Source organism: Panulirus ornatus, chromosome 20, assembly GCF_036320965.1.
Source record: "Panulirus ornatus isolate Po-2019 chromosome 20, ASM3632096v1, whole genome shotgun sequence".
NCBI lineage: Eukaryota > Metazoa > Arthropoda > Malacostraca > Decapoda > Palinuridae > Panulirus > Panulirus ornatus.
In genome coordinates this window covers 59786910-59798829 of record NC_092243.1, presented here as the reverse complement: position 1 = coordinate 59798829, position 11920 = coordinate 59786910, and the positions used below count along the sequence as shown (strand labels likewise).

Sequence of the window (11920 nt, the reverse complement as noted above, 5' to 3'; positions counted from 1 at the left end):
ATTAAGTATAGTAATTCCAAAGATATGTTAATGAGATGGGACAATGGGATCTAGTATATGCAGACTCCTTTAGAGTGGTGAAAATAGATTAAGAAATCCTATTATTCTTTTCGTGTGCTGGTGAAGTATGGACTAGTAACTCCACTGAATATGCGAGTTAGTGGTATATGAGGAAGGTAAAAAAATCTGTGAAAATTACGTAACCCGTAGGCTAACAAGAAGCCCGTTCCAACCTCCTACTGAACTTGAGTTAAATCTCGTTTTCTAAACTTTTTTCCCCCAATTTTGTGTGTGTTATATGGTTATATGGTTGCGGAAGAGGGTGGATGTGTTGGAAACGAGATATCTGAGGACAATATGTGGTGTGAAGTGGTTTGATCGATTAAGTAATGAAAGGGTAAGAGAGATGTGTGGTAATAAAAAGAGTGTGGTTGAGAGAGCAGAAGAGGGTGTATTGAAATGGTTTGGTCACATAGAGAGAACGAGTGAGGAAAGATTGACAAAGAGGACATATGTTTCAGAGGTGGAGGGAACGAGAAATGGGAGACCAAACTGGAGGTGGAAGGATGGAGTGAAAAAAAAAAATTGAGCGATCGGGGCCTGAACATACAGGAGGGTAAAGGGCGTGCAAGGAATATAGTGAATTGGAACGATGTGGTATACCAAGGTCGATGTACTGTCAACAGATTGAACCAGGGCATGTGAAGCGTTTGAGGTAAACCATGGAGAGTTTTGTGGGGCCTTGATGTAGAAAGGGAGCTGTGGTTTCGGTGCATTACACATGAGAGCTAAAGACTTGAGTGTGAACGAATGTGGCCTATGTTGTCTTTTCCTAGCGATACCTCGCGAGCGCGCGGGGGGACCGGGGTGTCATTTCATATGTGGGGGATGACTACGGAAATGGATGAAGGCAGCAAGTATGAATATGTACATGTGTACATATGTATACGTCTGTGAATGTATGTATGTATGTATACGTTGAAATGTATAGATATGTATATGTACGTGTGTGGGTGTGTATGTATATACATGTGTATGTGGGTGAGTTGGGCCATTCTTTTGTCTGTTTCCTTGCGCTACCTCACTAACGCGGGAGACAGAGACAAAGTATAATAAAACAATACTCGATAAATTATGATACATGCACAAAAAAAAATTTTTTGAGACCGTCTTCTTTCTAAATAATTGATCTATCAAACTTATGTCGGCTTTTTCATTATAAGTATTTACGATATATATACTTATCCCTGATTGGCAATAAAATACAACACTTCCTAACCACATTTTTACCAAACAAGTGCTTATTTCCTTATAGAAAAAAAAAATACAAAATATCAAGCAAACTATCTGAAAAAAAACTTATTCAATAGAATTTCTCTCTACACCTGAAATAAAATGGATTTTGAAAATATAGTTACATACCTCTATGCCATGGAATCTTGCAGCCATACCTCACAATATATCATTTTCTGAGCACAACACATTCGTTTTCTTTCATTCTTCTCAAAAATATCACTTACATATGTTTTTATACACAATCCTGTCCAATATAACGCATTTCAGAGCAAATTTCATAACGAAGGAGAACCGCTTTCCCTTCCAGTCGCCATGTTAGTAACAAAACATCATTTTCTTATTTCTGGCCAAATACTAATTTTTCTTTAATATCTATAACGTATCATGAACACATCACATTGTATCACTTATATGAAAATAAGATAAAAAAGTAATCAAGCGAAAAGCACTGAGCTCTTATTTTTCATTTTACGTGTTTCGCTTTCCATCTTTTCAAACATGTGCCCATACTACCTAAAAGCCAAGCCTGATTAAAGTTTTGGCCAATGCTGTTCATTTACCCGTTCAGAGGAGTGAAAAGCAATTATGTACACCCAGCCTACCGCAGGATACTACTCATGTGGATACCAGTTAGCTAATTAAAGGTGACAAGTAGCGAAAGAGTATGATATGTATCAAAAGATGTAATCATTGAAGATCTTAACAACACAGCTAATATGTCGAAAAAATCGTTGAACCCAAAGTCCTTTTTCAGGATCTCATCGCATCTCTGACGAGACCTTGAAATACTTTTGAAGATACTGACATAAAAAGTTCAGGGTATTTCCAAGACCAACAATCTTTTTTTCCTTTTCTTTTGAAATTAAAAAAAAAAATACAGTGAAAAGCGTTTTCCCCAAATTTCAATTCAACTACAGCTGTAAAGTAACATAGAATAAATACTTCGTTACTTTTTTCAGTAACTTTTGCAATAATCTACTTTTTAAAAAAGTATTACTATTTCCTTTGTGTACTTTCACATTAAAATCAGTAAAATATTACATAAAGCACCATTATCTTATTCCACCATAACCAATCATTCCATACCTTAAAAATTCCAATCAAAGGACAAGTTGTGGTGTCGGCCATGAAAATAACCAATTCTGTACTTTAGCGTAGACGATGTATTGTAGTCAATTTGACCTGATTCGATACTTTGAAAAATAGTACAAAATGATGCACAAATACATAAAAAAAAAAAAAATACCGCTAATTATGTTGATTTTTTAGCTTCCACAACTCCAATGGCGTTTTTCCTAATGTCGTATATCACAACTACGAAAATCTTAGCTGAAAACTCTATAGTCAAATGCATGGTACAAAATTAGCGTCCATGCTATACAGAACAGTATTTCAGTCCTGTTCATATACAAAAAAAATCACCTATATTGGCCGGAAAATACTTAAAACTGAAAAATTCCTATTATGATAGTGAACGCCTCGCCTTAACTGACATTAAATACATATATTATATAACTTTTCTAGCTTGACTTAAGTAAAATATACTCCAACTTTACATGTTAAAGTATTAAGGAACCAGCCCAGCCATCTCTGCTGGTCTAGATTTTTCTTTGCTTAAACTGGATGTTTTCACTTTTCCACAAATAGAAATAAAAATAGGGTGTTTGCAAACTAAATAATTCCCATTTCTTAGTTATAACATTACTTTAAATCTTATCTTATAAAGCCTAATAGATGATTAGTTCATGGCTTATTTTAAGTACTACTACGTAATTTTCATCAATGACCAATAAAATACGTAATTTTCATCAATAAAAAACGTAATTTTGAGATGCTTCTTAGTACTTAACGTACTTGAATATTTCACAGCGTATATTTCAGAAACGGCACAATCACTTAAGTGCATTTCTGCCTTAGGTAGTTTAACGTAAATCACAAAATCCGGTAATATTTACACGTCTTTAACACTGAGGTCTCAGGCGGGTGATGTCCATCATAGTGCCAAACGTGTTTACATTTTCCCTTTAAAAACTCATACGGAATCATGTAAAAAAAATATTTACCTACGTAAAAAAAAAATCAAAATTTTTAAACTAGCTATCGAAATTTTAATTATTCAGTTATCCTGTCCATAAATTTCATCAGAATCAAATAATAAATATTGAAGAGGATAAATACCGGGGTAACAACTCTTATTTCCAGGAAGGTGTCATGGCCGGGCCAGTTCAGTTGTTCACCACAAACGTCACATATCAACATCTTTAAGTACAAAAAAAATCTTACCTCGTCATGGTCTTCCATCATCCTCAGAGTGACTTCTTAATCCACATGAATAGTCCTATAATTTTTGCACCTCCATTTCCTGTCTCTTGCAACGAGTGCTTGTGATTTTCAGGGTATTAACAACAGAATGTTTACTCGTTTTCAGTGTCTGTACACACATGTTAATGCTTCTGGGTCATTGTCCACATATTCACTGATATACAGACATGTTTTCACAACACACCACTAAACACTACCTAAACGGTCCTTAAAAAAACAGTCATACAAACCCCGGAACCTCGACCACCAGTGGTATGGAGAAACTGATTCAACTGAAACCGTTTGGCCGAAGACGTATTCAGGAAGTGCAACTCTTCCCATATTACTAGGAAGTGCAACTCTCCCATATCACAAGGAAGTGCAACTCTCCCGTATTACCTGTACTTTCGATGTCAAAAGTTGCCACTAGTGCCATCTTGTGGCTAGGTTTTTGTGAAGGAAAACGTATAAAGAAGCACTAACCTCATTCATTGTTGAGAGGCACATTACAGTTAATTTTATGTTTGATGAGTAATGAATGATATCAAGCTTATTGAAGAACTTCAAGGATTTGTTTGATTTTCATCACTCTTTCACGGAAATATTCATAAGATTAGTATTCATATGTTTGTGGGTAATCCTACTTTTTCTGCAGATGTGTCGAGAGCCAGAGAACAATATTTAACCCCCTCCTCCATGAGAGAAAGGGAAATGCCTGATGCCTTTCCTCTCTTTTTCACTTGCTTTTAGAAATGCAAAAAAATGACATCATAGCTTAGAGCAGCAACGAGCTGATGAATAATGCATTAAGTGTATGTGATTAATATTTGTGTTAAGAGATCATTACACTCGTTTCCCGTCGTCTTCACGAATCATGTCTCTGCTCTTAACGTATGTATGTATATAAACACCACAGCCTCTGCCAGGTACTTTTCCTTATAAAGACAACTTGAGAAAGAGTTTACACCTTACACTTGAACTAGGATTGAGTGGGAGAAAGAAAACACTGAGACCGAGCCCCTGGATCAGGGCTATTCACTTACTTTAGGGGTAGGTCCGGATTATGAAACAAATTAATGGAAGGGCCATACATTTATTTTGCTCCCCCCCCCCCCCCACACACACACACACTAAACACTATTAATTACAATTGATCACGTCTCATTCAGCTAGTTGATAAAGTTAGTCACGATAAAAATCTTTATGTAAAATTTCGTACGTGCTTAAACAAATACATAAATTTCACTAATCTAATTCTTCTGCGTCTGTTAAATGGCCAATGAAAATTCACTCAAGGGCTAGATTTGGCCCGCGGGCCGCCAATTGAATATCCTGCCCTAGATGGACCTTGGATCAGCAACCCCTTTCTCCCTACACGTTACAAGGTAACTCTTCCATCCATCCTGGTCGCCCCCTTTCATGATATGTGCCTTTGCTGAAAGTATCAAAAAATATCGACGGAAGAAATGGCAGGAACATTACAGCCGATTGTTATGGCACTCTCAAAGAGATCTTATTTTACTCTTTCAGTCTGATTTGTCATCACACCAATCTGAGAGAGAACAATTTCCTAAATAGTTTCTTGTTGATGGAAGAGATGTGCCAGCCATACCAAGAGCGGTCTAGCCATCAGAGACAAATTACAAGAAAGCATGAATTTGACACCCTTGCTTTAAAATGTTTAATAAGGAGAGGAAAAAACTTTTAATTTACATAACACATTATAAATAAATGGAACATCTATATATATATACAATTTTCTTTTTTATTATACTTAGTCTCTGTCTCCCGTGTTAGCGAGGTAGCATAAGGAAAGAGACGAAAGAATGGCCCGTCCCACCCACATACACATGCATATACATAAACGCCTACACACACACACACATATACATACCTAAACATTTCAATGTATGCATATATATATACACATGTACATATTCATACTTGCTGCCTTCATCTATTCCCACCGCCACATATGAAATAGCATCCTCCTTCCCCCGCGCGTGTGCGAGGTAGCGCTAGCAAGATGAACACCTTAATACGATTTTAGGGAAATACATATATTTTGAAAACAAGATGGAAGACTTTTTGCTTCAAAAATTCAATATAACGTGATAAAGGGCTTCTTTCCTCCAAATATTTACCTGAAATAATCTTTGATGTTTCCTAGGAACAAAATTACTGAATATCAATAAATATTCTGAAAACTTTATGTACCACTATCACTGATAAACAAATAAAAAGCCAGAAATAGTGTTTGGCTTTGATCTACCTCCAACCATTGGTCACCCAGTTTGATCTATAACCTCAAACCTACTTCTTAGAAACTTATGCTGTAGTCTACCACTAAATGAAGTTTTAACCCCTCTTATTTCCTCATCCCTTTCACCACACTTACCTCTATATCCCATGCTTCTATCACAACATTTATAATACCACTTCCTTCCTTTAAATCACTGGTTCATGTCATGCAACATTAAATTTAGACTTTTCAGTTTGTTCTTGAAAGCATTATCTCCTTTTCAGTCAATTCATCACCTTAACAACTGAGGAATAGACCTGTCCTATCTCTTACACTCTTTTATCTCTCCAGTAATGATTTCTTTTCCTCAGCCTCAAAACCTTTGCACTTAATCCAGTGATTCCAGTCTGTATTTTTCAAAATGTATTTCATCCCATCCCCACTCCTGTTTTTGTTTTTTTCTGGCATGTTTTCCTTTCTTAGTTCAGACTTGTGCATCATCTTCAAAATAACAAATAGTAACAGTTAACTCCAACAGTATAATTACAGTTTCTACCAACATCTCCCATTAAATTCTCTTTGTGTTTATCAATTTTCAAGATATTTCGATTCAAATCTCCAGTAAGACATGCTTGAAAAAACCATATCCTACAGTTTTAAAGACCCACCAAAAATGGGCTTCATATGATCTGCTTCTTGAAAGTTGGGATGTTCAATAGGCACCATGATTGTTTTTTTCTAATGAGCTATTCCATATCTACAGGGCTCATTCACCCACGTAAAGAATACTGTTGCATATCTGGAATAATTACCAGAAGGGAATCAAAGTCCTTCTGCCATCTTAAATCTTGCCATCACTTCCTAAACCATCCATTTCGATTCACTATGATCTTTGTAACCTCTCTCTGTTCAGCAGGTATCATCACAGCCACTGCTTTTGTATGTTGTTTGTATGCTTGCCTGTCCCTAAGGACTAGTGTTACATGACTACCTTTTGCCTTTCAGTGGGTGTGTAAGACCAGCCACACCCAGAATTAACCACTACAATAACTCCTACTGTCTGCTAACACTAAAGCAGTGTAATATTCTACCATCTTTGATGTTTTCCTTGTCCTATATAACCTTTTCACTTGGAAGATGAGTTTACAAACACATAAATTGTTTCACCTCATACATTTTCAAGAATTTCATTAGTTTAGATTTTTCAACCGACGGCTACAGGGGCATACTTTTACCTATGTCATGTGGGCTACACAAGTCATATACCATAAAAGTTTCACAAAAATGTACGTACAATTACTTGTGAACCATGTTCGTCTCTTTTCCTTTCATATACCTAAGGTAATAAAATGCCAAAGAGGTTCCATGAAAATCTCAGCATAATGTCAGCTACATATTTAATGAACAAGGAGATATTAAACATCAGATTTCCTTTATAATACATGTAGCACTCAAAACTCTTAATAGGAACAACTATGATTATATGAATAATTTCTGATTATGGTAATAACTATTTGGTGTGTATATATGTCTTTTCTTTGCCTGAGGTAAAAATCTAACAGAAACGTAAATACAAGTTAACATATAAGAATAAAGGAACAAAAATCTTTGAAGTCTTTGGTGGGATTGCTTCCATCTCACCCCTCACCTTGAATCATGGATCAGAACTTGAAACTGAACATGCTACACTTTTCAACCTTAACTCCTTTTTTCTGTACCTGGCAGTCAGACTTTATTACCTTAAGATAAACACTCCGGGAATGTGCCTTTCAAAGAACTCAATATTTCTTTTTCTATGTAATAAGACTATCTTAATACTAATAACCCATCAAATGTTCAACAACATCAATAACATAAGTTTCTAAAATTCCATCAATGCAGATATCATAAAGGAGGCAGAGTAAAGAAAAATGGAGAGGAGCAAATGAAGATAGCTTAGCAAATTGGTAAAGAAAAAAAAAATGAAGAGATAGCTTAGCATAGGACAGAGGTGAACACCTAACATTGGTAACTGCTTTCAGAAAACTAAGAACTCAAATATGTAAGTCTTCAAATTCCATTTAAACACTCAACATGGCTTGGGGTAGGTAGAGACATCTACTGGTGTGATATAGCCTGCTATTGAAATGAGGTTACTTTGCAGCACGAGAACTTAAGCACCAGCAAGAAGCATCAATAGTAAGGGAATAAGCAAAAACTAAGTCAGTAAAAGTATTCCTAAAACTGGAAACACAATCATGAAAATTTTTAACATCATAATGACAACATCTTTATCAAAAGAAAGTTTCAAGTATTTGCAAATTTATAGTAAAAGTGTAGAATGTTTCAACACTAAAGATAAAAAACTAAATAATGAAATAAATTCCATACCTCTATCATTTTAAATGGCCCTGAACAATTTGGTCATATTCCTTCCAATCAAACTTCATATAGTTTTCAAAACAATTCCTTGATTACCAACATGAGAGCTTAGATTTGTCAAGATTGTCTTTCTCAAATGTAATGATTCCATAGCCATTTCTGTACAGAGAAAAACAGACTCGGGAATTTTAATGATCTTCGCATTACTCTTAATATATAATTAGAATAGCATCATTAATCAAAATGATATGAATATAGCTTGGAAACTTCACTACAAGTTTCAGAGTAGTAGAGGAAATACATGACGATGTGTAGTAGATGGTCATTTTCCAAAACGAAGCTGAAATGATGGAATGATGAAAAGAAGTGCCTGTTGTCTAAGAAAATAGAACATAAGAAACTCAAGAGACCAATAAACAGCATGAGAGAGTAAATCATGTAACTCTGCATATGTTGCAGAAAACAGCAAAAAATAGGCGATGATGTTTAATGGTTATATCAATAAAGTCATTACCTAATCAACTGGTCCATTAACTGCAGAAAATGGTGACTGGTTTCAAGACAACAAAGCTGTGGCAAAGATTATACATTATCTATTTTGCATCTGCATTTACAATTAAAGACATAACTCTTGTCCCAAATCTAGTTTCATTGCTAAGAGAGGTAACGTTTTGCAAAATATTGACATAAAAGTTGAAGATACACTGTCAGCACTGCAAGGAATAAAAGTAAATAAAATGGCAATCCCACATGTTTAATCCTGGTATTATAAAAGATAGGTTTTACACTTCCTCCAAAATTCTTAAATATCTTCCCTTGTCTCTTCCTTTTCACTTTCATGTTCCTCTCTATATTTCAATTAAGGCCTGGCCTTGATGTGGACTTTTGTCCATGGCTGGAACCTCCAACATAAAAAATAAATATCAATAATGATAATGCATTAATAATGATAATAATGATAATAATAATAATAATAATCAAACCTCTGACTGCACTTTTAAATACGTTACTTGCTATGAAGAAATTTCTAGAGGAATGGTAATATAACTCTTATGATCATTTCAATAAGTCACTTGGTACCGGAAAAGTTCCAGAAGAATGGGAGTTTACTACTGGAACACTGGTATTCAAAATAAGGAAATAAATCAGCCCAGAAATTACTGTCTAATTAGCTCACTCATTATCTAAAATTCATAAATCTACAGAAACTATCATACAGGTTAAGATTTTAAACCATGTAGAGTACCACCACTTAATGATTCTCTGCATGGTTTTTGACGGAATTGCTCATCTGAAAAACCCTTTTTTTTTTACTATATAACACCATGCATCATGAAATTAAGCTGATGTCATCTCTCTCTTTTTTCAAAATACATTTGATAAAATTCCACATCGTAAGTCACATGGAGCTGATGGAGTTCTGGCTCGGTGGTTATGAAATGGGTTGACTCACCATAAAGATAATACTATTTACTGTAAAGCCTCAGAATGATTAGAGTAACACGTAATGTATCACGAGGATTAGATTCAGGACTAGTTCTCTCTCTTTTATGTATTAATGGTACTGATAATGGGCTGCATCGTAAGGTAATGAAATTTGCAGACAAGCTAGGTTGGGAAATAAATCTATACCATGAATCGAATGTCTGATATGAATGAACTGATGGATCGGGCTCACAGGCAGCAAATGAATTTAAATATCGATAAGTGCAAAGTTTTATATACCAAAGAAAAGAACGATAAGGTGAATTAGATAATGAATTCTGTTGAGCTACAATGGGTAAATCAAGGAAAAGACAGGTGCAATAATCTTTGGTAACCTAAAGGAAAGTAAGCAATGTACAACAGTAAAAAGGACAAGTGAAATTCTTGGATTAATTGGTCAACCTATCAAATCCTGAATTCTTGGGTAGAGCCATTTCATGTAAGTCTAAGGAAATCATCCTATCTTTACTTATTTGGTGCATCTCCACCTTAAATATTGTTTAGTTTTGGTACCCTTCTTGACAAGTGAGCACAAGCAAAATTGTGTAACTTGAATGCCTGTGAGGTGTAGTTTTTAATGACTGCATGTATGGTTGAGTTTAAGATGGATTTGAAGGTGGATGTTTAGAGCTTGTCAGGTCATAGTGTGAATGTGTTTTTCAATATGGTGTTTGGAGAGGTGGGGGAATCTGTGATCAAAGGTTACCGAAGTGTGGGGCACAGTGACCTATTTATTTCTGTAAAGGGTTGCTGACTGGTTCTGTTCAGTTGAGGCTAGAACTAGCACAAAATATGGTTGCCAAGCATGATTATTTCCTTAAGAGAAAATTGTACTAGTGTTCTTAGACTCCACAAGCAATTGGTAACACTGCAGGAAAATTCACCTTTGATGAGGCTGTATCATCATGAGTGGATGAAGAGAATATATGACTTGAGAAGGACCTTCCTGCCCTAAAGGAGCCCATCTTATTCTGCCCTTGTGTGGGTAATCCTGCTCTTACCTCAAGCATTCTGTACTAAAATGGTTGAATAAATTTTTTTTAATGTTTTCATGCAACTTCATAAATTTGCATTTTTCAGGTTTATGCTATTTGCATTTTTCAGGTTTATGCTAAAAGGTGATTTTAGTTCCATAATGCTTATGTATTCTATGTCTATAAAGTTATTTCATATTTCAAGAATTTTATGGCAATTAATAAAATTTTTGCCTAGTTTCACTGGTGTTGGTATATGCCTTGACAAAAACCACTGCGCACTTTTGTATGGAAGCAGCATGTTAAGTGAAAAGAGTGGGCTCATTTCTATTTTGGATGTGAAGAACTAATAATCCATCCATACAAGTAACAAGTTATTTCTCACTAACCTTGCTCAACCATACATCACAAACAAAGAGTACTCATCACCCATATAGTGCTATATTGGCTTGTTAACGTCACAAAGTCCAGGCAGCTTCGTATTGTAGCTCTTAAGTATTACACAATCTTATATAATCAATCATTAAGAAATCCACTCCCATTTACATGGGTTGGATCAACTGCACACAGACATGCACCTCTGGTTAATAATTTTGCAGAAATGAAAACTCCTATCCAAAGCCTCCAAGCTTGTCTGGGGCAGGACACCAAATTCCGTGTGTTTTACTTGCCATCTTGCTATCCATTTAAGCAGTACTATTTTTTGTCCTGATATCTATTTTGTTAAGTAAATGACAAGAAATTCATGTACACTGATAGGAGAGGAAAGTGCCAATGTTTTGTAAGACATTCTAGAATGTAAACAAAGCAACTTATAATCACTGCATTCACCTACTATATCACACTACTTCTAGGGTACAGAGGTCACCTCATGAAACTTAATTATGTGACATGGGAGAAAACTAAAGAGGCCTTCTCCTCATTGGACATACAATAAAAGACTATAGATTTTCAGCATTTAGAATTATGATCAAACAATAGAAAATGGAAAAAATTTAGGTAACTGCACATTTCATTTGATGTGGTCTTCTCCATTAGTTTTTCTTGGAACTTTCTACCATCATCAAAAACTGCATATGCTAAGCACTCATAATAACAATATTAGTCCGGTTTCAGTAAAACTGCAGTCTTTCAATTTACCTAGATAACTGAATTCATTTACTTTTTTATGTGAAACACTTGAAAGTTTCATCTCCAACTACAGCATCTTTACTCACTGAACATATATAATGAACTCAGAAATGAAATAAATCACTATCAA

General features: G+C 35.1%; 1 protein-coding gene across 2 annotated transcripts in view; it reads right to left on the bottom strand.

Moving 5' to 3' along the window:
• LOC139756049 (uncharacterized) overlaps positions 1-3897 on the bottom strand; it is a 49527-nt gene extending 45630 nt beyond the window's left edge. For both annotated transcript variants that reach the window (XM_071675032.1, XM_071675034.1), the window contains exon 1: positions 3580-3897. Coding sequence is in view for 1 of the 2 variants with exons in the window: in XM_071675034.1 (XP_071531135.1) it covers positions 3580-3600 (21 nt within the window). In the remaining variant the exon portion in view is untranslated. The remainder of the gene's footprint in view (positions 1-3579) is intronic.
• Between the last annotated feature and the right edge of the window lie 8023 nt (positions 3898-11920).